This window comes from Anas acuta, chromosome 11 (assembly GCF_963932015.1).
Source record: "Anas acuta chromosome 11, bAnaAcu1.1, whole genome shotgun sequence".
In the NCBI taxonomy this organism is placed as follows: domain Eukaryota; kingdom Metazoa; phylum Chordata; class Aves; order Anseriformes; family Anatidae; genus Anas; species Anas acuta.
This window is the reverse complement of record NC_088989.1, coordinates 9,514,646-9,541,227: the sequence shown is the minus strand read 5'-3', so window position 1 is coordinate 9,541,227 and position 26,582 is coordinate 9,514,646. Positions and strand designations below refer to the sequence as shown.

Sequence of the window (26,582 nt, the reverse complement as noted above, 5' to 3'; positions counted from 1 at the left end):
CTGGGGGGGTCCTACACGAGTGGGGGGGGACACGGGAGGGCTGGGGGGGGGCGTGGACGTGGGAGGGCCTTGTGGGGGGCTCTGGGGGGGGTCCCCAGCCCTGTGGGGACTCCCCCACGGGTCTGGCCGGGTCCACGCAGCCACGGGGGCGCGTGGGGACCCCACGGGGACTGCGTGGGTACCGCGTGGGCACCCCACGGGGGGCTTTGTGAGCACCCAATGGGCACCCCACCCCTCAGCAGATCCCCACTGCCCGTTCCCCACCACCCCCCACCCCCCTCACCCGCCCCGCGTGGTCCCTCCCCGCTCCCCACTCGTGTCCCCGCCCCGCGTGGGCCCCACCCCCCTTAAAAAAACCAAACCCGGCGCCGGCCCCTTTAAGGCTCGGGGCGTGGCGCGGCGCCCAGCTCTCGCGGGACTTGCGGGCCGCGCTCTCGCGAGGCCGAGGCTGCGCGCCGATTGGCTGCGGGGGGTTGAATGTAAGATGGCGCCCAGCGAGCTGTGAGGGGCAGAGGCTCGGGGCCGAGGCGGCGGCGGCGGCGCGAGGGCGGCGGGGCCGGGGTGAGGCGGGGCCGGGGGGGGAGCGGGGCGGGGCCCGGGAGCGGCGGGGAGCGAGGGAGGGGAACGGGGAAAGGCAGAAAGGGGGCGGCGGGCCGGGGGGGGAGGGGAGGCGGCGGCGGTTCCGGGGGCGGCGCGGGCCCGGTGCGTGTGTGAGGGGGGTGAGGGGGGGGGCGGGCACGCGCGCGGCCTGGTCTCGGGCACGCGCAGGGCGCGCCCCCGCTGCCCGCCCCGCGCCTCGTTGCCGCCGGCCGTGAGCGCGCACCGGAAGGCGCCGCCCCGGCCCCGGCCCCGGCCTCGGTGCGGCCCTCGGCGGCCGCCGTCCCGGTGGAGCCCCCAACATGGCTCCGGGGCGCGGCGCCGCCTCCTCCTCCTCCTCCTCCTCCTCCTCCTCCTCCTCCTCTTCATCATCTTCATCCTCCTCCCGCCGCCCCCCCGGGGAACAAAGGCGGCCCCGGGGCTCTGGGGGGGCTGCAGCCCCGCTAGGAGGATCCCTCCCCCCCCCCTCACCCCATCGCCCTCCCGGGGGCACCGGGCACAGTCACCGCTGCTGCCTTGTTCTCAGCTCTGCCTGCACGGCCCGGGCAGGTGCCGGCTGTCCGGCCCGCTGGGTGGGTTGTTGTGGTATTTTGTATTATTATTTTTTAAGTAAAATGTTCCTTAAATGGCTCAACCGGGCTTAAAAAAAAAAAAAAGGCAAAGGAGCTGGGGATGGAAAGGGCTTCTTTGTTCTGTCTTCTCCAGAACGGTACAAGGCTAAGGGCTCAGGACAAGAGCAGCAGAAACACATGCACCATGGTGACTGGTGAGTCCGGACCTGCTGCGAGTCGGGTGTGTGTGCTCGGTAACCTGCGCCTGAGCTGTGCCCACTAACCGCGTGTGCCCCTGGTTCCTCGGACAGGCTCTGGAACGTAGCGCCTGGAAAGCGCGGTCCTGCCGCCCGGGGAAGGATGGCAGCCCTTGGTAGAGGAAAGCTTTCTGCTTGGAGGCTCCTTTTTGGTTTTAAAATCAAGTCTTAAAAACGTGCTGTTGGGGTCTAGTGAGGATGGATGTTTGCTAATGGATTGAGGGAGTGCACCCCTCAGTCTGTTTTAGGAGCATTAAAAGCAGCGACTGCAGCAGCGAGCTGTGTGTTGCAGTACAAAAGCCTGTTGAATGTGCCACTGAGCCTTAAGGGGCTCTTCTGCCAGAAACAGGTGGGTTTAGTTTAAAAAACGCGGCTTCTTGGCGTGGCATTGCTTACCTGAATCTGCACCCAGGCCTGGTACCTCTGTAGCTGCGCACAGTTCTGTGGAGCAGAGCTCTGAGCAGCTCGGTGCTTGCCGTTAAATATCCCCGAGCAGGGTGATGCACAGAAACCTCCCCAGGCTGCTCCGTTCCCTGAGGTGCCTTCAGCTCTCCTCTGCTCCCCGCAGCTGGGGGCTGCAAAGCAAAGCGAGGGGAGGTCCCGCTGTGGGTTTGGAGCAGGAGCAGTGCTGGAAGACCCGCGGGGTGCAGTGGGCTCCAGTCTGTGGCTGGATTTCCAGTGGTTCAGACGGGCACTGCACTGCTCCAGGTGCTAGTGGCTCTCAGCACAGTAACTTCAGGTGGATAACAAAGATTTTTCCATGCTAGAAGAGAGCACAAGAGCTTCCTTCTCACAGCGTGTGATGGGCAAGGTTCACCAGACTGGGCTAGCAGGCTTCTGTCTCCCCTGCTTGCTAAAGAGCTGGTTAGGATGGAGCAGCAGAGCTGGGGCAAGGGTTTGCATTAAGGAATTCGTGCTATTTGTTCTGCTTCCTGGTGGTCAGAGGAGGCAGGTGGTGTGCTGGTGGTGGATCTCCTCGTCTTTGGGCCTGGTGATTGTGTCTCTGGGTTTCTGGTGGCTTCTGGTCTCTGCTGTGCAGGAGCACGGTGCGTGTCTGAGAGGGGCTGGAGTTCTCCAAGTGATGCAGGAGCCTTAGAGGGTGATGTTGGGTGACGTAACTTCAGCTCGGCGGGTTAATGGATAACTGCTGCTGAAAAATCGGCCCTGCTCAGCTCCCCGCTCCTTCCCCTGACAAGATTAACGGAGAGTGAGCAACCCGGGACTCGATTCCCCGAGCCCTTCCAGCATAGCAAGCATGAGTGCGGCAGCGAGCAGGAAGGCAGGACGTGTGCTGAGAGGTGAGCCCAGCAGTTCAGCAGCACCGTGCTGGCACGCTGCCTTCACCGTGAGGATGAGCACCCAGAGCGTTCCCTCCTGGGCTCCCAGTGCGGCATCCTCAAGGCTTGTCCCTCAGGAGCTGTGGCTCCTAGTGCCCCTCTGCATGGGCACACACGGTGAATGCCCTCTGAGAGCTTCCCTGTGGGGCTGAGGTCCAACGTGTGAAAGTTCCCAGCAGAAACTTGGAGCAAATTGATGACTCCAAATGCGTTTTCCAGCTTGAGAGGATCTAACGGAGCTCCTTACAATTAGGTGCAAGATTTAAGTGTGCCCAGTCCGGGTCCTGTAGGCAGGTGCATCAGCAAGGTTGTTCCCTGTCTGTGTCACCTTGAACATGCAGTCAGCAATCACCTGGGAAGGGGTTAATTAACAGAGGTACAGGGCCTCTTTGGTGGGGAGAGCTGAGCGTTGAGCTTAGGGATGCCTGGCTTTCTCTTGGGCGGCTCCCAGGGGAGAGCTCCCGAAGGCAGCAGCGAAGTGAACAGTCCATTAGCTCCTGCACAGAGCAGAGTCACCGACAGGCAGGAGACCTGTCTGTGTGCAGCTCTGGGGGGCTTCCCTCTACTGACTTGTACAGAATTGCTGCGGTTGGTAAGCGAACGCCGTTACCCTGTGCTTTTTATCGCTAAACCCTGACACATTTCCAGAATATTTTCTGTAACGACCCCACAGAGCACCAGCTGCTGTTAATACCTCCAGAAGCCGTACGTTCAGCGCCACTCGTGTGTTCCCCTTACCTTTGCTATTCCTTTTCCGGTGGGCCTGGTTCAATGCACTAGCCATGAACCTGCGTGCAAACAAAAGCTGCTGTGTGCTTAGCCTGGCGTCACGTACCGGTAAGCGCGGTCAGGATCTGCTCCGGCGCTTGCAGGGGTTGGGCCTGGGGAGCACCTGGGCGCCACAGACAGCCCGGGACTTGCTGCCGTTCTCACACGGCCGTGGCAGTGTGTTCAGTCAGGGGGTTCTGTCCTGGTTCCGCTCCATTAAATCGCTGGGAAATGATTTAAAGGGTTCTGCTTTTCCTGCTCGCTCTCGTTAGAACCTCAGCCAAAGCGCACACACAGCGGTGGTGTCCTGTTCCCTACCTCTGCACAGCTAGATCCAGTAACTTCTTGTGCTGCTTCACATCTCACAGCCCCCTCAGTAGCTGGTGGTGTTACAGCTTGACTTTATTTACCCTTTATTGGGACTAACGAGTGCCTCAGAAGCAGGCTGTGTGCTTCCTGCAGGAGCCCTTTGTGGGTTTAAACAAGTCAGGGGGAGAGGGATGCTGTCAGCGCGTACCCTAGAGCTTTCTGATGCTCTCAGGTGTAGTCAGCTTTTATTTCTCCCTTGCTCTCACCTAGTTTCCTCTCTCCCCATACCCGGCATGTTTCCTGTAACCTATTCCTATACTGAAAGCACCGTCAAGAACTGGTGCTGCTGCCGCCTGGTTTATTTCTAGAGCTCTGCTTCTCTGTGCCTGTAGTTCCTGCTCCAAGGAACCTCTTGGTTCCAGCACTCTCCTTCTTGCCCTGTCAGATCAATGGGGCTGTGCTAGTCCTACAAGCAGCGGATGAATGCTGCGTCTGAGGCTTCCCCTTAGCTGCACGGCCTGGCAGAACCTCCCGCTTGGTTCTCCCTCCTCTGGGCCTGCAGAGCAGGGCCGTGGATGTTGGTTTCCGAGCTTCTCTCACTAATACTGCATGCTGCAAATGAGTGAAATACGTGACTTGGGTTAGTCCGTGATGGGATTTTGCTGGTCTGGGTGGAGTGCGGTGCTTGGAGACGGTACAGGGTGCTGAGCCCTTGGAGACGGGCACCAGTTGTTGGTCAGACTCTGCTGAGGGATAACTCCAGAAGGGCGCAGTGGTGTGAGATGCTCCTAAAACTAAAGCACCTGTCCCAGGGCACCCGGCTGTGCATGTTTGCTGGTGTCCTCTGGTACTCGGGGTGAGAAACAATTTCCTGGAGCTGGGAGCATCCTTGCGCTGGAGGAGTGCCGCAGTTAAGAATTTTCACTTTCTCTTTCCTTTAGGAACCCTCAGGACCTTGCAATATGAATAATTCTCTGGAGAACACCATTTCCTTTGAAGAATACATCCGCGTGAAGGCGCGAACGATCCCCCAGCACAGGATGAAGGAGTTCCTGGACTCCCTTGCTTCCAAGGGGCCGGAAGCCCTGCAGGAGTTTCAGCAGACCGCCACCACCACCATGGTGTATCAGCAGGGTGGCAACTGCATTTACACGGACAGCACAGAGGTGGCTGGGTCTTTGCTCGAACTTGCTTGCCCTGTGACAACCAGTGTCCAGCAGCAAACTCAGCAAGAGCAGCAGATACAGGTTCAGCAACCCCAGCAAGTCCAGGTAAGCGTCCTAAATCACCCCCAAGTGTGTGTGTGTGACTTGCTAACCCACGGCGCGGTGTGCAGAGCCAGCTGCTGTCTAACCTGAAGCCACGGGCAAGCACTTAAGAAGCAGGACCAATTAACTTTATATAGAACAACGCTATTTCCCTTTCATTGGAGGAATTTGGTAGTAAATTTCTCACTTGACTGTGCCTCCATTGAGCCCCTCTGTAGGAGGAGTAACATACATAGCAATGCAGTGGTGTAACCTCTTTGAGAAATGGTTGACAGTTCTGGCATGTACACAGCTCCCTGAAGCCGTGCGCGCCGCGTGAAGCAGCTATAAATACCCTTCCCCCTCTGCTGGTCTTACTTTGGTTGGTTAGAGTGGCCCTGGGATCTAACTCTACATTATTATTTTTTTTAAAGTACTCTTTAAACGATTTTACTTGGATATTCTAAAAGTTGTAGTTCTTGACCTGGCTTTTAAGCTGGGTGAAAATGTAGCAAAGTCAAGTGATGAACTTGAAAGATGTCTCAAGTGATGAACTTGAAAGACTTCCTGAAAGATGTCTTTCAGGAAGCATACCCTGAAAGATGTGTGCATGTCAAGGAAGATTGCTCAGTTGCACAGTGGAAGGAGTTTTCTGCAGCTTTTTTTTTTTTCAGGTCTTAAAGTAATTAGTATTAAGTATTGAATGAGCAAAATCCAGCGCCAGGCAAAAACCATAGGACTTAGAATGACTGGAGTAACTGCTTTGGCCCTCAAACACGTTTCTTGAACAGTTCATAGGTGGCAAGGCATTTACCAAGGTTCCCTAACAATGTCTCCAAGCAGCTGGACTCAGACTGCAGCTCTGGCTCCGATACGCCTCAGATACAAATCTTTCTGCCTTCTGTAGCATAAAGTTGTGAGCTTTCTTCTTCTGCACCAAATGAGGGTAGGGAGACAAATGGCTGGAGATAAGGTCAGGGAGTTGCCGCAGTGCAGTAGGCTTGTGCTAACAGCTCACTGGGGTGCTCTTCCCCTCCAGTAAAGACAAACTTTCCTCTTTCCCTGGGTAACTTCTCTCCAATTACTCTTTCTGTTGAGTAAATGAATGCTCAACTAGGACTTCGCTAACCTGTTGCCCTACAGTAACTCATGTTGCAAGGCTTTTGAAGAAGAAAAGCCTCTAGTCTCGCAGACAGATGCCTTAGATCTCTGTGTGAGTCTATTAAAACTGGTCAAGGCTGCTTTTGGTTCTGCCAGCCAGCAGATTTTTTGGGAGAAGTCTCATTTTTCAGTTCAGTAGAAGAACTAGTAGGAGAGTCGGATGGTTTTTTTTTTGGCCTTGAAGATGCTGAAGGCCCCATACCAATTTTACAAGTTAAAAGGAATATTATATATAATTTCCTGCTGCTGCCGCCTCCTTCCAGAACTTCTCAAAGTTCACACTTGACCGTTGCAGGCCTTGTAGTAGCGGCGGTAGGGAGGGAGGTCATATATCAAGCACTCCAGGGGAAAATAAACTCCTGACCTTCTTGGAAATAACTGTGGAGTTGCTGCCAAAAACCTGTTCCTATTTTTTAAACTAAATGGCCTGCACCTTGAGGAGAAAAATACCTAACGAAAGTCAAGCTTTCAGAAGCCTCTCCTAAAAAATGCTGTGTACTCTTTCTCCTTTGTTTTTGGTGCGACTCTGCTTTAAAATACCTGCTTTAAAAAAGCTGCTTTAGCATCCGTAAGAGTACAGACCCTAATTAGTGCACTGCCTAGCGTGTGGCTCGCCGTAGCCTGTTGCCAGTCCCCCAAACACTCTGGTGCACATCTGGCAGTAGGTACAGCTGCAGCTTCTGTGCATCACAGCGCACCTGGATTCACATACTTTTTACCAGCTGGATCAGAATGATCTTGAAGGGAACAAATTCACCTTCTTTTTTCCCCAAGAACCGGGTGGAGGAATGCTGTACCCCTTCGTGAGTGTGCTTAGTGCTCTGTTTCCCAAGGTTTCTGACCGAGGTGTAATTGTTACACCCCGGATTCAGCGTTCCCTGCTTCCCCACAGTGGCTGTGGCAGCGGTAGCAGCGTGGTGCCTGGGCTGGGGACAGCGTGCCCCTGGGGCGGCGCGCCCCGCTCGGCTGCCTCCCTGTGCTGAGCTGCGAGGATTTTCCGTCGCCCTCCCAAGGCTCCAAGATTTTGATCAAACTTATGTCATCCCGCTACTTGACTCGATAATCCGTTTAGGTCTCGCTAATCCAATTGCACATCGGTGGAAGACCCTTCGGATGACGATGCCTGTGGCTGGCGGCGTGACAGCGGGGCTGCAGGCGACTAATAATATCGCGGGTCAGATGACCCCGCGGCTCCGAGCGCCGATGACAACCTTATGATCATAAAGATAGACGGTGCTCAGGTTTCAGCCTCGGTCTTGCTGTGACAAAGACTGTACCTGGCTGCTGCTGGGTTTACTTATCCTGGCAGAACAAATCTCCAGTTTGAAGGAGAACTTGCCACCTTAGGGTTTTCTTTCCTAAAATGCTCAACAAGCTGGTGACTAACATTTATTTCAAAGCCGAGGGGAAGCAACTGTTCAGTTAGGTTAGGTACTAGTCCATGCTGCAGTGAAGTGTCTTGGAGCTCTTTCCATGGCTGGTATCACAGCAATGCCATTAACCATCTTAAGAAATAATTTGCTAAGTTATCATACCCTTCTCCCTGCATCCAGGGTGTCTGGGAGGGCTGTGTTTTGCTCCACTCGAGTAAGAGTTTGTCAGCTCTGCCTCTGGTGGGATTGTTCCCAGCTGGTGCTGAGCACTGAGGCCATAGAAGAGATGATACCAGTGAGAGGTGTTAGCGCTGACTTATTGAGCATGGTATTTCTGCAGAGATAGTGAACCCCTTCCTCCCTTCACTTCTCATCTCTGCGTGCAAGAAGATTTAGCTGAAAGAATATCAGAGGAGGGTAAGTGTGTTTGTGTAGGATGTATATGGTGCACGCAGGGAAGACCCTCAGTTCTGGCCTTTTTTTAAGACGGTCTGGTGGCAAGGTTGCAAGAGCTTCTTGGGCTGGGGCTGTGGGGAAGACACTAAAGGGGAGCAAGACTGTCAGGCTACGTAGGGGATGATGAAAAGACTGCATAAACCATGGAAGCTGATGCCTTTCTAACTCCTTGGTTCCTTAGGGGTTGGCTGTTCATCTTCTTCTGCCTTCCCCTGATCTGCTCTGTGGCTTCAGACCACTCTAGGAAGCTGGGCAGCATTAATGACATGAGGCAGGAAAAGATGCACTTAAGGAGCTCAGAAGAAAACCTTAGCCCTGGCTCTGCGCAGAAGACATACTTCTTTCACTTTTGATGGATGTGGCTTTCTCTGACAGGAGGCAGGGCTCCTGTTTGCTTATCTTTAAATATAAGCAATATTAGTGTAGCAGCTCGGATTTATTACCTTTTGCTGGCTTTGCCGCTTCAGAGAATGGTTGTGATCATGAGGGATGTTTTAAAGATAGCCCGGTTTTGTATATGGAAATAGGTTTCTCTTTAGGAGGGGAAGGTTTTGCTCTCCCTGGTTCACATGTTCCAGCTGTCTCAGGTCTAAGTCCTGCCCCAAAGGACGGTGTGGCAACATAATCCTGGTACGGTCACTGTTCAAACACGCAGAGACCCAGCGCGGCCTGCGGAATTGTCTTACTGATGTTGATGAATGAGCAGAGGGAAAAAACCTGCAGTGAGAACCTGGTGGTGGTTCGGAGAGGTTGACTTGTACACTCCCCGTAGGCCTTGTTTACTCTGACAGATAGCAAAGCACTTCCTGTAAAGCAGCTGAATAGCAGCTTCACCGTTTCCTGCTACTCGGGGAGCAGGCTGTTCACCTGCTGTGTGCTCGTGTGCATGCTCTAGGTACTTTCTGATAGAAGGAACCCCTTGTTCCAGTGGTAGCTTTTGGAATCACTTGGGTTCAGGACCCTTTGAGGGCAGTGCATTTTCAGCCTGGTTTCCTGAAATGACATCTAATGATGAATTGATGATTGATCATCAAGTGAAATGAATGATTTCCCGAAATGACACCTTGAAATGACATCTAATGCTTTTGCTTCTCTAGTCTACTACTCTTTGGTCCAACTTCTAGCTGCTTTATGGTAAAAAAAAAAAAATGCATTTCTCTTTGTGATCACAGCCTGCTGGGAAGTGATTCTTTCCATGCTGCTGCACCCAAACTCCTGACAATGAGCAGCCTCAGCGCCGTAATGTGGCGTGTTGGGTTATGGTACCAGTATAACCCAGGAATTCCCAGCTTAACACGTCCTCGCCTTAAATCTTCGCTTTAAGGCTGGAGATTGTTCTCTCTGTTGTTCTTGGCTCGCACACTTCAAACATTCCTCTCTGTACAGGGTCTTTTAAAAAGTCAGCCACTGATGCTTTTTAGTGTAATTCTTTGTCCTTTTGTCTCAGATACCAAGCTCCATCAGTGGGTCAGTGTAAGATGTGCAGCAGGCAGACCTTCAGTACGCGGTAGGAGCAATCTCTGGTCAGAAACACGATGTCAGCGGTGTGGAGAGCCTCCACTGCTCCTGGAGTCTGCTTTCTTGCTTGGGTCTGGCCTCATTCTTTGGGTGTTTAAAGAAAATAACTGTGTGAGCTCTAAAGCAGCAGCAAGGCATCTAGTTGTGGGGGTCAGGATTTCAGCCTCGAGGAGTATCGTGTGACTTGAGGTCGTGGCTCATCACCTGCTGAAAGTTAGGGAAGTTGCCTGTGGCTTTTGGAGGCAGCAGGCTTAGGTTCTAAAGGCAGAAAGGAGAAAATGCTGTCTGGTCTGGTCTGTTCTTAGCCTCTGCCTCTTGCTGATGATACCTCTTGCTTAAACCCATTTCGCTGCTTTTGTAGGTATGCTCACATGCTGAATTTTTTTTACTTAAGGAGCAGCTTTTCAAGTCTCGCTGCCAACAGCAGAAATGCCCTCTTTACGTTGTGTTACATGAAATCAGTAACAGAAACTCCCATGTAAAATTGTGCCTGTGATGGCGGTGGGGGTGCTTGTAAGGTGTTCTTAGGCAACATTTAGGACAAGAGGGAACGGCCTCCAGTTGCACCGGGGGGTCGTGTGTGTCTTGTTACCTTGCAGGAAATGATATAAAGCCCACAGCATCTGGATTACCGCACGTAGCTGTCAGCAGGAGCCTCTAAAATTCTCCAGTCTTCCTGAGAACAGAATGGGTTCTTAACAGGAGGGGGCTTCAAATTGCTCTGCCACTGGTGCATTTTGCCTTCCCGCTTAGTGCTTACCAGCTCTTAATTGGCTGCAAAGGAATCCCTAACATTTTTTAAAACTCGGTAGAGGTCGCTTTGGGAAGTGGGGTTGAGATTTTGTTTATCCATGCAGCTTAGACATGAGTGAGCGTGGAGTCTGTTCAAATGTTAGGTTAGCTTGACTGGCTCTAAGCCAGGTAGAAAAGGGTGAGGCAACGTGAGCAGGAAGGCATGGTTTTGGGACTAAATTGCTTCAAACATCACGTGGCCATTGTAGGTGTCACCACTAAACCTCTACATCCCTCAGGTGGATTTGAGAGGAGAGGTTGAGCGATTCTTCCCCCTTAAGGTATGGCTTTAGGGAAGCCTGGGATGTCACTTCTAGAACAAGGCAATGCAACAGAGTGTTTGGGGTGAAGTGGGGAAGCCTCTGGGGAGGAGAGGAGAGCAGAGCAGAGCAGGCCTTAGGATGTCTCCTTAGGGAGTGGAGACATCAGCTTGAGGATGTCTGTTTTCCCTGCACTACAATGAACTGTGTCCGTGAATATTTTGTCCATATTATTCAGCATTGTGTAAGTGCGTGAGCTAGAAAATACAGCTGAATAACTCGGACAATAAATGGAATTAGTAAATGGTTAAAGTTAACTTCTAATTGCAGCCTACAAACGCAAATGCTGTAGCTGTGTCCTTTAGCTCCCGACAGATTCCCATGAAACTTGCAATATTTCCTGTGCTAACACCTGCTTGTGTGGTGCTACTATTAACAGTTGGTTTCAAGAGAAGATTTCTCTGCTTTGTGTGGAAAGAGCCAAGCGCTGGTTTCGGCTTACCCGTGGCTCTTACCGCCTGGCACTGGCGAGTGATCCTGCAGCCATCTGGGGCCGGGCTTGAGAGCAGTAAAATCGGTCTTCAGAGCATAGTGAGGATGAGACAAACTCCTGCGTTTTGCAGCAGGAAGCTTCATGTCAGAGTCATGATGTGTGATGTGGTTTATGTGTGGAATGGTGCATCCGAGCAGAGAAGCCTGGAGCACGGAGCTCCAGGGATGGACTATCCATGCTGATGGCCCCGCGGTCTGGTCGCTGGCGCTTGCTGGCCCCTAACTGCCGAACTGCTGTCGTTGCAGGTCCAGGTCCAGGTGCAGCAGTCGCCGCAGCAGGTCTCCGCCCAGCAGCTCTCTCCGCAGCTCACTGTCCACCAAGCTTCAGAGCAGCCCATACAGGTCCAGGTGCAGATCCAAGGGCAGGGGCAGCAGCAGGCGTCCCAGACAATACAGAGTCAGTCTCTTCAGAGCCCCAGCCCGTCTCAGCTGCAGGCGGCTCAGATCCAAGTGCAGCACATGCAGACTGCCCAGCAGATCCAGGCTGCCGAGATCCAGGAGGAACACATACAGCACCAGCAGATCCAGGCCCAGCTCGTGGCCGGGCAGGCCATTACTGGCGGCCAGCAGATCCAGATCCAGACGGTCGGGGCGCTCTCACCTCCTCCTTCTCAGCAGGGCTCCCCGCGAGAGGGGGAGCGGCGGATCAGCACGGCCAGTGTCCTTCAGCCGGTGAAGAAACGCAAGGTGGATATGCCTATCACTGTATCGTATGCGATTTCAGGGCAGCCAGTTGCCACAGTGCTGGCCATCCCTCAGGGCCAGCAGCAAAGCTACGTCTCGTTACGGCCAGACTTGTTAACGGTGGACAGTGCCCACCTGTACAGTGCCACTGGGACCATTACGAGCCCCACTGGAGAGACTTGGACCATCCCCGTTTATTCTGCTCAGCCGCGTGGTGACCTTCAGCAGCAAAACATCACCCACATCGCCATCCCTCAGGAGGCCTACAACGCTGTCCATGTCAGCGGCTCGCCAACGACACTGGCTACCGTGAAGCTGGAAGACGACAAGGATAAGATGGTGGGAAGTACTTCTGTCGTGAAGAACTCCCACGAGGAAGTGGTGCAGACTCTTGCTAATTCGCTCTTTCCAGCGCAGTTTATGAATGGCAACATCCACATTCCAGTGGCAGTGCAGGCTGTGGCAGGGACGTACCAGAACACAGCACAGACAGTGCACATATGGGACCCCCAGCAGCAACAGCAGCAGCCCACACCGCAGGAGCAGGGGCAGCAGCAGCAGCAGCTACAAGTCACCTGCTCGGTAAGTTTAACTTTGGCGTCTCGGTCCGTGAGTAACAACCTGCAGATGTTCTGGGGAGAGGGGATGTGAGCAGCCAGCTGGTGTGTGGGAAGCAGAGGTGGCTGTCCGTGTAGTCTGGGCGTAACAGGTGGCGTTTGACTCCTGATAGATGCAGGGGTGCAGCAATGTTAATGTTGGTACATAATTATAGGGTGCAAAACTGCCCAAAAGAAAGTTCAGTGTCGCTCTTTGTAGTGTAAATTAGTAGATAAATGCTCGTTGCTAGCTAGCTTCTTCCTAGCAGGTATCCTCAAGTCTGTGGTTTTCTCCTGACCTGCTCTAGGGGTGGCAGGGGAGAGGCAGGGACCACTGCAGCACAGCAAGCTGCACAAATACTCCAGTCACCTAGGCATTAGGTACTTTGTGTTAATGCAGCACCTGGAGTCCACAGCAGGTCTGGTGCCCAGGTAAAATGGCAAAATCTGAGCAGCTGTCAGGGCAGGCTCCATGAATCAGGGGTACCTGGCTGTCACTCCTTGTCCTGCTGCCTGTAAATGCCTGCAGTGCAGGAACACAGTAAGGACCAGTGGCAAGTGAAACATCTCTTTGTCACGCCTGGCAAATATGACAGCCAAATGTGTTGATGCTTTTTGGAAAGGTTTTATTGCGAACTTTAAGCCATAGCTAATTTTAAATTGGGTTTTAAAACTTGAATAATTAGGGCGATTAATGGCCTGTCTTACATGTGCAAACGGATCTAGTTCTTGTATTATCAGAAAGTGCAGGGATTGAGCTGTCAGAGCCTGTTTTTGCTGAATGGAATGAGAGCAAAAATACCCGAGTGTGCTAGCATAAATATTGTTATAAATTCTTTGCAGTTTATAAATACCACCGCTGGCTTTATAAAGATGTGTGTGCCCTCTGCTTCATCAGCAAGCGCTGAGCCGGAGGGGATTGCTTAGGGCAGTCACATCTGATTGTTCCTGAACCGACTCAACCTCGGTGGGCTGCAGCGTCTCTTCCCTGGAGAGGGCTCCCTGCATCTCCGTGTGCCCTCTTTTATAAAGCTGTGCTTTGAGCCATGGCTCATAGGTCTTGTAACGCGTGTGTTGGTGTGGTTTTTGAGTGAGGGGCTTTGGTGATTTCAAAGAGCCTTCTGGATCTTTAGTTTTTTCCTGTGTTGGTATATGAGAGATCAGTTTATTGCTTTTGGCTACTTAAACAAACCAAGTTGATAAAACTCCTTGCCTTTCCGCTAAAGAGGATTATTTGGGCTTATTTCTAGGGTATTTTAAGAGCATGAGGTACATTCATAGGATCCTTTCCAAAGCAGGAACTCCATTATTTCCTTGTAAAGCTTCTAGCGCTGTGTATCCCTGTGCATAGCGGCCTGCAGTTCTTGGGTATCGGGCATTTTTTTAGTGACAACTCTGTGGAATAATCCCCTACACAGGGAGGCATGGGCTCTTCCTCTGAGGGCAATAAAGCTGCTACAGGTGAGCATCCAGCTTCTTAGTGTCTCACAACTGTGACACTAAGAAATTTGCTCCCAGTCTTCTGGCATTGTGCTGCTGGGGGGGGAATAACACCAAGCTTTGCTTCTTGCAGCAGCTCTTCCAAGCATCGTTCTCGCTGTGTGATGATCCCTGCTGCAGTGTCAGCTTAACTGCTGCTGACTGGGGCAAGTTTTGCCCTATTGTTGAAGCACACCAGAAGTCACTTCAGAAGCACCTTCCAGGCCTGTGCACTAACCCCAGGCCGTGTGCCTGCTGTCACAGCAGATGAGGGCTGTGAGGCCAGGGCAGAGGACAGCTGCTTAGTTAGGCTGGCGGAGGTGGCTGCCTCCCTGCAGCTTTCTGTTGGAGCCCAGTGGAGCAAGGCTCGAGGCGGGTGGAAGCACGGTGCTGGCTCCTACAAAGACAAGGTGTCAGCTCGCCCTTGGACTCCAGCTTCTCTAAGCCAGAGGCTTGCTTGACAGCTTCAGCTTTATTGCTTTGATAAAAGCCGAAGCCTCTCAGTCAGCCTCCTGCCGCAGCTATGGTGATGGAGGCACTGATATGCACAGCTACTGGGAGCTGATGTGAAAACAAACCAGCAACAAAAGCGCACGAAACCAGAGGTAGGCAGTCTGTCTGAAAGCTCCGGTCTGAGGCTCTTACTGGCTTTGCCTCTTCAGCTGGTCGGTTGTTTCTTTTTGTTGTTGTTCCACTAAGAAAGGTGCAGGCATTCCTAAATCTCTGCACTGCTTTCATCCTGCACTGTGGTACTGCCAGAGCAATTTTAAGTGAAGATCAACAGTATCAAAGGGAAAGTTACTTCGTTGTGGCAAAGCCTTTCTTTTTGGGGTGACTTAAGAAATCGAAAGGAAAAGTGTTCAGATGTAGGAGTTGATATCTCTGTAACAGTCAGGGCTGCCCATGACGGTTTGACTAAGGTCAGTAAAACTTGAGGTTAACCTTGTTAACCAAGGTGACGGTGAGACTTGCTGCGGCAGGGGACTGAGAAGCTGGAGTGAAGAACATTGAGTGAGTGTAGCAGTAGAATTTGTTGTTCCTTTCAGATAAGTGCCACTGATTGCCTGTAAAGTCAGTTTCAGTTTGAGGTAATTCGTGGTGACTTAAGGTCCTGTTCCAAAGTAAACTTTTGGAGGTCTGAGGACCTGACTGGATCTGTAGCAGGACACGTTGTAGCTGTTCACAGAACAGTAGCTAGTGTGTAGCAGCATTTGGTAGTTGAGAGCACCTCATTGCAGTTGGATGGATGTTTTGATACTGGTGTTCTAGCCTATTTTATATCTCTTACAAAGTGCTTAATCTTACCGGTTTGTGTCAGTGACAGCAGAGCATGTTTGTTCTGTTTACCTGTTAAATACAGGCTAACGAGGAGAGCCTGCCCCTGATGGGCAAGGGTGGGTGGGATGCCAGCAGTGTACAACAACAAGTGTGCTCAGGGCAGCCCAGGTGCGGGCTGTAGTTGTTCATTTTACTGTTTGAGAGGAGCCCAGAAGTCTGTTTTCGAGAGGACTTCAGCCCTATAAAGATCCTTGCCTTTGAACTAGCTTCTCCGTGGTATTGCAGCAATCCTTGCTGCAGGCTGTTAGGTCTCCTGTGATGTCCTGCAGGACTTCTGACTGCATCAAACATCAAGCTGTGTGGATTTGCTGAAGGGATTTTAGATACGTCCATTTAAACAAAAAAACAATACTCGGAGAGACAAATACTCCTTCTTGAGCAGCAATTCAGGTTAGACAGCAAGGGCTGCATTCCCTGGATGGGTCTTGTTAGAGGGGTGTTACAGAAGGCCGGTATCCTGGGGCTGGTGGTAGCGCTGTGTTTTGTGTTTTTTTGTGTAACTGTTGTGTACTGAAGTGTATATAACTGACCTGTTTTCTGTCACAGGCTCAAACCGTTCAGGTTGCTGAAGTTGAACCACAGCCGCAGCCACAGACTTCACCTGAACTTCTACTTCCAAACTCTCTGAAGCCAGAAGAAGGGCTTGAAGTGTGGAAAAGCTGGGCACAGACCAAGAATGCAGAGCTGGAAAAAGAAGCCCAAAATAGGCTAGCACCTATTGGAAGTATGTGTCGTGACACAGACTTTCCTTCCTTTCAAGTAGGGATTATTGAGTGACTGAAATGTTAAGGTGCTTTTTGAGAAGAATGCTAAACAATTTTGTCCCGTCAGTGATTGTTTTCAAGTTTAAACTTTGATTTACTTTGCACTACTAATTATTGCATGATCCAACTGCCACAGGACATGTTCCAAGGGAAATATTATAGGTCTGTGCTGAGCCAACTTGAGCAACTAGTCTGGTGGCTGTAGAAAAGGATATTGTGTGACTGCAATGCAATGTGTGGACAAACAAAATGGCTGTGCATGCCAGCCACGCTGGTAGGGCAGGCGTGGAGTTGCTGTTTTCCTGTTGCTGCGGGGCAGCATTTCATTGTGGACATGGTAAAAGAAGGCGGTCGTCATGCAGCTGGCAGGGCAGAGTCTTCCTCTTGGATTCTTGCCCACTTATCTTTTAGCAGATCTGACAGCCCAAGATCTTGATTTATTTTGGTTTTCTTTATTATACGGAGAGAATGTGGTAGTACTGGGCCTGCCGGCTAGAGTGGCGTTGCTGGAGACACGGGAAATCATTCCTGAAAGGTCAGAAATAATATGGCTTTATGGCTTAAATAGTATGGCTTTGTTTTGTTTTCCAGGGCGTCAGCTGCTGAGGTTCCAGGAAGATCTCATCTCTTCAGCTGTGGCTGAGCTGAATTATGGTCTATGCTTAATGACACGAGAAGCTCGAAATGGTGATGGTGAACCCTATGATCCAGATGTGCTCTATTATATCTTCCTGTGTATTCAGAAGGTAGGGGGAGGACAGTTATACGTGCAGCAGTGCTGTGTGTGTTGTCAGAACGTGCAGGGAGAGATTCTATATTTAAAAAAAAAAAAAAAAGGAGACTGGCTTCTATTGAGCTTCCCAACAATTTCATAACAAAAGAGTCTCTTTGGTTCTTGCATTAAAAATAAATACTAAAATAGTGGTGTAGTTGAAATGTAATATGCAGCAATGTTTTCTTCTCCTGAATTAAGTTTGTGAAGAATTGTTAATAATTGAGTTCAGTATCGTGGTGAGAACAATAAATGCTTTTAGGCTTGGTTTTCTGGGGGAGAGGGGAGCAGAGGAGTGATGTTTGAGAAACCTGTCAATGTCGGCACTTGATCAAGCTGAAGCTTTACAGGCAAGAACTTAGCTTTGTGTGATGTGGGAAGCCTGAGCTGGTAATATTGGTGTGCTTTCTGGAAGAGCTGCAGGAACAGAACTAAACTCTGATAGGAAAATTGGGTCTCTTCATATCTGAAAAAATCTGGAGTACACAGGACAGTTATGTGAAATAACTTCCAATGAACGCATACAAAATAAGAGGTGAAATCCAGCCAGCTTTGCTGTCTAAGATGTTTTTTTTTCCTGTCTTAGCATTCCCATGATAGTGACTGAGGTTACTTGTCCTGTACAACTGTACAGGATATTATTATAGTGTATTTGACTGTGTTGTGAATCTCTTACAGTATCTCTTTGAAAATGGTCGAGTAGATGACATCTTCTCAGATCTCTACTATATTCGGTTCACTGAATGGCTGCATGAAGTTCTCAAGGACGTACAACCTCGTGTTTCCCCTCTTGGTAAGAACTTGCCTTTATGAATGTTACAAGTTTCTGGAGCTTGGAATGTTTAAATGAAACTACAGCTTGAGTGTAGTCTGAACAGAAATCTATGTCCCTAGGATGGATCACATTGATAGGGAGAAAAATGTTGCACCTACAGTGAATGCTGAGGTTATTGCCTGTGTCAGACTCTAGCCCCAGTTGTTGCTGAGGATTATTTGACGATTACTTCTCACCCACGAGAAGGCGGATAGTTGAGATTTTGTACTGTCATGGGGTTGGCTTGCTTGGAAGCCAGCTGATCCTTGATCCGAATCGAGCTTCCTCATCTGAAGCACTAATACATCTTGCCCCTAATAAGTATTGTAGCTCTGGGAGATGATGCAACGCCCTCATGTTGCCATGTAGCCAGATGGATATGGGCTGCGGGACCAACTAAAAATGCATGGTTAGAGCCTCGACTGCTGCAATGAAATGCAGCTCATCTCAACCTTGTGTTGATGAGATGATGGCTACAGGGGTGGAGGAGGAGTTTGAAAAGAGACCGATTTTGTGTATAAGAGCTAGGGTAAGAATTGCTTTTTTAGAGAGCAGAAACCTGCTTTCTTAGGACTGCATTCCCTTTGATCTGATTAGGTGTCAGTGAAGAAGCTATTGCTTGTGTTCAGCAAAGTAGCTGATGTTCAGCTAAGTAGCACCGTGAGTTTTGGAAGCCTTTTGTTTTCACTCTGGCTGTTTGATCTGTGCTTTGTCATTCCACAAGCCCTGGAGTTCATACTGCTGTCTGTTTTTCTATTTATCTGTGTATTTGGAGTATAGTATTTCTCTTCTACACAAAGGAAAAAAATCTGAGAATCAAAGGATTACTCATGTGTCCAAATACATCACTTGGCACTGTGCTGACTGAAGCTGTGCGCAGGGCCAAGAGCTGATTTGTTACACTGGCCTGCCTGCTCTCACATATTATTGGATTAGGAGCATCTGCATTGGAGTCGGGCCATTAATTAAAAGCTGTTTAAGTGTGTATTTATTTCTCTCTGGGTGGGACGTATAGATATATTGCAGGAATATATTCTCTACAACTTGAGGTTGACGTATATATAAAATTGTTTGCTATTTAAAAAATACATCTGTGCAGCAGTGAATCTGACATCATTAAAGATCTCCTCTTTCCCTTAAAATTTATAGGTTCTCTCTTACTATCAGACTCTAAAATGCTGCCTGTGTTCCTGCTGTAACTGTCTCCTGGCATGACGCTGACTTCTGATTCTTGCAGGTTACGTCCTCTCCAGTCATGTAACAGAAGAGATGCTGTGGGAGTGTAAGCAGCTAGGAGCTCACTCCCCTTCCACCTTGCTCACTACACTGATGTTTTTCAATACAAAGTAAGTACTTAGGTCTTTGGGATATTTGCAGCATAAAAACTCCAAACACTTTGACAGGGGTGGTAGGAAACCACTGCACTGGATTCAGGCAGTCTCCTGTATTTTGTGTGGTTGCAACAGCCCTCTTGCAACCCCATGAGGCAAAGCAGATGCAGTACAACAAGGAAATGAGCTGACAGAGGGAAGCTGGACTTCTGGCTGTTGCATGCGTTGCTGCTGGAACAGTCTTTAACAGTGTTGATTTGAGCTTCAGCTGGCTCATGAGGAGTAAAGATAGCTACATCACTGTAGCAATTGTATCCTCTGAGTGTCTGGTGTTCTTTTCTTGCTGCTCAGATACTTCCTGTTGAAAACAGTAGACCAGCACATGAAGCTGGCCTTCTCCAAGGTGTTGAGGCAGACCAAGAAGAACCCTTCTAATCCCAAGGATAAAAGCACGAGTATCCGCTATCTGAAGGCTTTTGGCGTACACCAGACGGGCCAGAAAGGTAGTGTCTAGAAGTTTTCTTTGGGAATATTTACTTACTGGGCCTGAGGAGACCTGGAGATGTCTGCAGGTAGGGCCACGAGAACCCAAGGCTCTGCTACTTATTATCAATAGCTTAACAGAGTGAGTTTTCTGTGTGTTGTCTCTGAGAGAGCGTAGTACCTTCTGATAATAAGTATCTTCTGGGGACACAGCTTACCTGAGGAATATAGGATTCATCAAGAGCTGAGGGTAACTTTTCTCTTCTGTTTTTTATGGGCAAAGGGACAACTGGGTGTAAGTGCTTATGAACAGGGAGAGAAGCTTCTTTGGGAGGACTTCCCTTATTCAAAGTGCTTGATGCAAGTGAGCCCATGTAGAATTCCTACATAAACGTGGTCTGCCCTCCTAAAAGCACACAGCTGGGATTTGGCTCAGGCATCTTATTCTCTGTAGTGAGATTTCTGTCACTTGGGGCACAGGTAGAGATGGAAAGATGGGTGTGGGTGGGTTGCATTGTTCAGCAGGCCTGGGAACAGAGCAAGCTCTCCATATAATGCTCTGAGTACTCGGAACCAGGCGGTTTTGCCCTGGAACAGCCATATGTCTCTTATCAGTTACATTATCAGTTACAGCACGGTGACGAGATGCTTCAGAGTGCTGAAGCTCTGTGGCATTGCTCAGTTTGTTGTGCTTCTCACACAGCGTGTCTGACAGATGTGGGGGGGTTGGTCTGTAGTTACAGATGACATGTACGCGGAGCAGACTGAGAATCCAGAGAACCCCCTGAGGTGTCCGATAAAGCTGTATGACTTCTACCTCTTCAAATGGTGAGAGCCCCTGTTCCACATGTACCACTGCTTGTCTTCTGTGGCTGTGTTGAACTGCGTCTTGTAGCTGGCCTAGTTTTTAGGGCAGCATCTTACTGCTGTCACAGTTTCTGCATTTGCATAGATTTACGTAGCTGGGGAGGGGCATTGATATGAGAGGGTGGAATTTTACGATGTTGTCACCTAACTTAACATAGAACTTCTGTGGTATTTAAAGAGACAAATCCTGACCTGTGAACTGGCTGATTTTAATTTCATACTCACTCTGAAGGTTTGTTGCATTGGCATGAGCTCGCTGTTCTGCCTGTGACTTGCAAACAAGTGATCTGAAAGCATCCGCTACTTGAGATGAGGGTCCCGTTCAAATTGGCTTCTGAACAAAAATGAGGACTGGAAATTGGAGGGAGGCACAGAGGACTCACCTCCAAATTATGATGATTCTGATAGCTAAAGTACGTGTTCCTCTTCATGGATTGCTCTGCAGCTAGCCTAGATGTCAAAAATAACCGATTTTTGCTCCACTCTGAAAGACCTTTAAGGCCAAGTGTTTGTTCTATTTCCTGGTGTGAAATAAAGATTACTTCCTTGTAGTTGTCACCATGACTTTTTAACCTTGGCATGGCCTAAAAACTTTGGGACCGCTGTTGTCTCTAGGAGTAACTCCATGCCTTCAGACCAAGTACCTTCATGTCTCGTCAGCCAGATGTCCCCTGTCAGGATTTGTGCAGCCTGGGATGAGGACAGTGGTGGTTTCTCCCTCCCAGGACATTCCGTTAGCCTGGTTATTTCTGATCTTCCTCACGCAGCCCCCAGAGTGTGAAAGGCCGGAATGACACGTTTTACTTGACTCCGGAGCCAGTGGTGGCCCCCAACAGCCCGATCTGGTATTCCATCCAGCCGATCAGCAGAGAGCAGATGGAGCAGATGCTCACCCGGATCCTGGTGATACGAGAGATTCAGGAAGCTCTTGCCGTGGCTAATGCCAGCACCATGCACTAAGGCATCCTTCTTGGCTCAGAAGGGGTGGGGTGGGGTGACGGGGGAGGGACAAGCAAAGATAAATTGTACAGACTTTTACACTAAAGGAGATGCCTAAGTTTTTGGTTTTTTATTGGTGTAGTTATGAAGCCCTTTTAGGCTTCTTCTCTTTAAAAGAATCTAAAGGAAAACCTACCCATTGTGTATCCTACCCAACACATCAAACTGTTGGAACCATTGGAGGCTGCATATCCCCTGCAAGCTGGGAGCTGTGGAAAGCTGCTGGTTGACTCTGTTTTTTTTTATGATGTAGAAAATATGAACTACAGATTTGGCCTGGATGACTGGGGCCTCTGTCTCCTTGGAGCACGTGCAGCCTAGAGGGCACAGAATGATGGATGGACCTGCTCAGCCAGTGGAAGAGAGGCAGGCATCTTTTCTTGTGCTTGGACGTTAATTTGCTGTTATCTTGGAAGGAAGAGGAGAGAGTGAACTACAATTGTCATTTATACAAAGAAAAAAACAAACAAACAAACAACGATTTCTATTCAGACCTTTAAGTGACATTTTTAGATGTTAAAAGTACAAACTTTACCACACTCTTCTTTTTTGGCCTAACGTTGAGGCCTTAAACCTTGAGGCTCCTGTGCCTGATGGAATTCTTGTAACATACACTTGTGTATCATATAAAGATACCACCCTGTTTCTCTTATGTATTCTTACTCTAGTTGTTTATTAAGAATGACGAGCACGTCTTTTCAACATGCCATTGAACAATGTGTCTTTATTTGGGGAAGAGTGAGCTGTGAGGGTGGGGGGGTCATTATACAAAGATCAGTATGCAAACCGGTTGTTTTCATCCCTGTTTGTGCTTTCCAGCTTGAGTCTGCTGGACTTCTTTCACCCCGACAAATTAGGAAGGTAGAAGGGGATTAACTTCTATTGAAGGTCCTGGCTGCTTGCTGATGGAAGCTCAGTGTCAGGCTAGGAACGTGGGATCTGTGAGACCAGCTCAGACCGTCAGTCTGTCCTAATGTTCCGTAGCCAGCCTGTGAGGCTTCACTCCTAGGCAAATCCCCCTCTCCCCGCCTTTACAAGCATGCCATACCGACCGCATGGTGGAGGGGTGTTGGAGAGAAAAGGGCCTTCCAGGAGCAGCACGTGTGCTGCTGTGTAACAGCTTTTTCAGAGTTTAATACAGCTGTGTAGCTTCTGGCATCATTCATGATCATAAACCCCAACCCTGTAGCCTTGCCTTCCTGCATCTTAAGTGGTTGCTCTGTTCTATATTATTAACAAATAGTCTGCTCTTTTGAAGCCAGCGGGTAGCCAACCGTGCTTGAAATGGGAGATCACTCTAGCCAGGCTTGTTATTTGTGCCACAAGCTTCTTGGATGTGGAGAGGTGACTCTGCTTCTAGAACTTGTCTTCCTTGCTTTTCCATCTCATGTCCCTTCCCCGTTCTGAAATATATAGGCATATACTTCAATATATATATATTACAGTAAAAGAACTCGTGTACAAGCAAGCAAATTTCTGAAGCTTCTGTTGGCCACCACCTGTCTGTATTGAGGAGGAAGGTTTGCCCTCTCTGTTGGGTGTGCACAGGGTAAATCTGCACATAGGATGAGGATAGGCATAACGTCGTCTGCATCTGTGCTCCCGATCCTGGTAGAGGTGTGTGGGCCTCGAGAGGCTTCAAGCCTCTGACGCTTCGTGTTGACAGTGGTATTCCTGAGAAAGCAGACGTGCTTGAGTTGGTTGCGAGTACGATTAGTTTGTTCCCTGTGTAGGACTCTGTGTCTAAACAGGCGCAGAGAGGTAGCAGCTTGCTGTTACTTACAGTACCTGCACTCTAAAGTAGACTTGTAGCTTAGTTTCCCACCTCAGAGTTATGCAGGGGGAAAGTAGCATTGGGTTGGTGCCCAGGTCCTAGTGGGTACGTTGGGACGATGGTGCCTGGGCGGTGTCATGCTGGAAACTCACCTTCAGCTAAATTCGGCCATCGGGAGTCAGGTGCTGCCTCCTGGTAGGGAGACTGTCAGGGTTGCTGGTGCCACTTCAGCTGTCGGAAGCCTCTAATCCCTTCACCGTACCTTAGCAACTGAAGTGTCCGTCTCTGGCCCTAACTTAAATATTTGATCAAGGATTTGAGAGAAACTGCAGACTGACCACCTGTGCTCAAGTCCCAGTGTGTGCTCTGCACTACTGCACGTGAAACTAGCTCCGGCATGCCTGCACTGCTGTGTGAGCCTGCTGCTTTGTCTCCATCAGAAATGCAGTCACCTGCCAGGTGCTAAGTGTACAAGTTAAGCGGCTTTGGGAGTCGCTTATTCTAAAAATTGCCAGAAGCTGGAATAACTCGGTGGAATATTAGGGCAGTTTCAGGTTAGGGTTGAGCAGATATTTCAGCTGAACTTGCCCAAGAAACAGAATTCTACATTACCTTAAAAAATTCCAGCTGGTGCACTCTCCTTACTACCCTTAATAGCAGGATGATCTAAAATCCTAGCAGGAGACGAGTTCTCCTTGGTCTTGGACTGTACCACTTAGGAGTGGAGGAACTTGGCACGTAGCCGTGGAGATCTCCTAACGATTGGTTTTGTTCTGATAGACTGAATTGTTTCCATTACTTTCTCGTTGTTCAGACCTACATAGGAGATGAGCTTGCTGACTTGGAAGTGGACTGCTGTGCTGTTGTGTACCGTCTCATCAGAACGTCCACTGTGTTAATTTCATTCCCTATTTTTAGAGACAATCGATATACTGTGATTTAAGGATTATTTTTCTGGGCCTGGCTTCTAGTCTGGCTCTCTGGAGCTAGTTTAAAAGGTACAGTATTTCTATGGTTTAAATACTATGTTCTTTGATAGTGAAGAACAGGATCTGCTCCCTTTTAGGGGCTCATAGGAAGATGTGCACAGAGTAGCACAGACGAGTGCTGTGGCTTGGGGTTGCTATCCAAGTTCTGGGAAGTGTTCCCAGTCAAATGTGTAAAATAGCTTTTTAACACTTTCCTATAACCAGCTTGTTTGAATGCTGCTTAAAGGGCATTCCACCTAGGCTCCGAGAGTGCCAAACTGCTAGCTCTTGTATGCGTGTATATATTAAATGAGAACCCTCCGTGCCCTCTGCCTTGTATGAGACAGGCTGAAAATACGTCAATCTTTAAATAACTAAAGCTGAAAAAGTCAAGCTAGAAGACCCTGCATTGTTGGTTTTGAACTATGCCCATCTTGTCTCTGTGGTATGAAAGGAACTGTAGAAAGCAGAGTACGACTATTGTAAAGCACCTCACACTCTGACATTACTCATGTGTTGTCCTCGCTCTTGACACTAATAGCATTGCTTTCTTACAGAAACTTGTAGCCCTTTACACACTTGTCTATGGCACCATTAGATTTTCATTCACTTTCAAGAGTTCAAGCGTTTTCTTTATGTGGTAATGGCTGAAGCAGCAGGCAGTAAACTAGAGTGGTTCTTCGCTCCTGCCTGGAGCGGTGAGTGAAGGGAACAGTCTAGGCGTAGCTTAACAGGACGTTCGTCTGTTGGCTGCTTTACCCCCAGAGATCTCCTGGGTTTCAGGCAGGAGACAAGGTCTGAAGTAGATCTTGCCTTGGGCCAATTAAAAAGACTTGTTATGATCCCTAAATAAGAATCCTCTTCTGCGCTGCTGCTCCTAGGGCAGGAATTAAGAGTCTTGCTCTCAACTGCGTCAGGGCTACCAACTGCTTTGGTGTACTCTGAATGAATTAGGCTATCTTCGGGCCTCCTACACAGTGGTAAGAACAGCTCCAGAAGTGGTAGAAATGAGCCCTCTGAGCATACGTGGGGTGGAGGCCTTCGTAATACTGTAGTTGCTCATCTTCTTGCTGATCTGAGTGCTGCTAGACACTAACTGGCTCTGCACAGTCTAACCAAACTGCATTCTTATCCAATTTTAATAGTGACTTACTTGCGATTAGTGTTTGGGCTCCTAAATCACTGTTAAAGTGGGATATAAACTGTCTTCCACCCTATACGGGACTTCTCTCCCCATCTTCTTGCTGGAGCTGCTCCTCTCAAATACTCCAGGGAACGTACCTTACTCTGTCGTTTCAGCCTGTTCCGTCTCACTGGTGCCAATGCCTATGAAAAACCCTTCTCAACTGCTGGCAGTGCTAACCCGAGCATCTTCCTACCTTAAGAAGCATCTCAAATCTTCTTCCAGAAGTCTCGCTGACATGCTGCCCCAAGTCTCTGCAGCAGTTGCTGTGTCCCCCACCTGTCGGTTCCCTTCCGCTGAGCGGCTGAAGCTCAGCTCTCAGCGCTGCGGTCGCTTTCCCTCTACAACCCTGTGCATAGCAGCAGTTTGCCTGCTTCTCTGTTCTTGTTCGAGCTCATCAGGATGGGGAGGCAGATCGAACCCACTTACAGCAGCAATAAACTGTGTCTAGAACTCGAGGGAACTGCAGGAGAGACCAAGGTGGAGGGGATGTCTCAGAAAGGCAGGGTCCAGTTGCAGCCCAGAGCCTCGCTTGATAATGAGTGTGCAGCCTATATGCAAAATACGTCTTGTCTGTCCCTCCCGTGTTGACCCTGATCTAAACAGCACATGTGATTGGCATCCTGCAAAGTGACCTTCAGAACTCTCCAGTAGCTTTGCCCCGTGAGTAACTCACACTACAAATCATTTTAAAGAGATGCACTCAACTATTTTTTTAATTTAATTTTACTCTTATATTCTCTGCTCTTTGTAATCTGCTTGGAAATAAAATGTTTTTCCCTGCAGCCTTTGTTGTAGTCTGTTTGAGAACCATTAAACTTTGCCTGGTGTTTCCTTTGGAACAGAAGCTAACTTGCCTATTTACGGCCGTGCCCGTGCGCTAGCATCGCAGCTGAGATCAGCGTGAGCCTCCTAGGTAGGGCTAAGAAACCTTGACAGCACTGTCCTTATTTAAAATAAAGGGTTTATAGGCCAGTTAAACTGATCTTGCTCTGGCACAGTGCCTCCACTTCTGCTGATCCCATAGCAGGTAACGCTGACTCGAGTGCGTGTCCTTGCAGGCAGAGTTCTCCTTGGAAGGTGGCGTCTCTGAGCTTGACCTCCTGGAAGAGCTTCTCAGTGTCCTTGCTGGTTCCTGCAGCAGGGGGTGTGAGCCTAGGCACAGTGTTTGCTACGGAGGACAGTGCGTTTCTTCTAGCTCCATGGCCCTAGCAAACCCCAAACGATGGGAAATGGGGGGCTGGACAGGTGAAAACTCTCAGCTGAGACTTGACCCAGGGATTACCTAAAAGCAGGGTGAGATGCCGTCTTTTATAGGAGGCTGTCAGGGAACCAGAAGTGAAATCCTGGGC

General features: G+C 49.6%; 1 protein-coding gene across 3 annotated transcripts; it reads left to right on the top strand.

The window, feature by feature from the left end:
* The first annotated feature begins 435 nt into the window (after positions 1 to 435).
* Positions 436 to 22,009, top strand: QRICH1 (glutamine rich 1). Of its 3 annotated transcripts, XM_068694567.1 has the most exons (11): positions 452 to 561; positions 1,303 to 1,363; positions 4,761 to 5,090; positions 11,425 to 12,444; positions 15,822 to 15,999; positions 16,631 to 16,785; positions 17,490 to 17,604; positions 18,863 to 18,971; positions 19,308 to 19,459; positions 20,177 to 20,267; positions 21,074 to 22,009. In XM_068694567.1, the coding sequence occupies exons 3-11, from the start codon at positions 4,782 to 4,784 to the stop codon at positions 21,264 to 21,266; spliced, it is 2,322 nt and encodes a 773-aa protein (XP_068550668.1). In that variant the 5' UTR covers positions 452 to 561; positions 1,303 to 1,363; positions 4,761 to 4,781; the 3' UTR covers positions 21,267 to 22,009. The 3 variants fall into 3 exon arrangements, with proteins under 3 accessions (XP_068550667.1, XP_068550668.1, XP_068550666.1); XM_068694566.1 differs by lacking the exon at positions 1,303 to 1,363 and having other exon boundaries at positions 436 to 561; XM_068694565.1 differs by lacking the exons at positions 452 to 561; positions 1,303 to 1,363 and adding an exon at positions 791 to 1,169.
* The last annotated feature ends 4,573 nt before the right edge of the window (positions 22,010 to 26,582 follow it).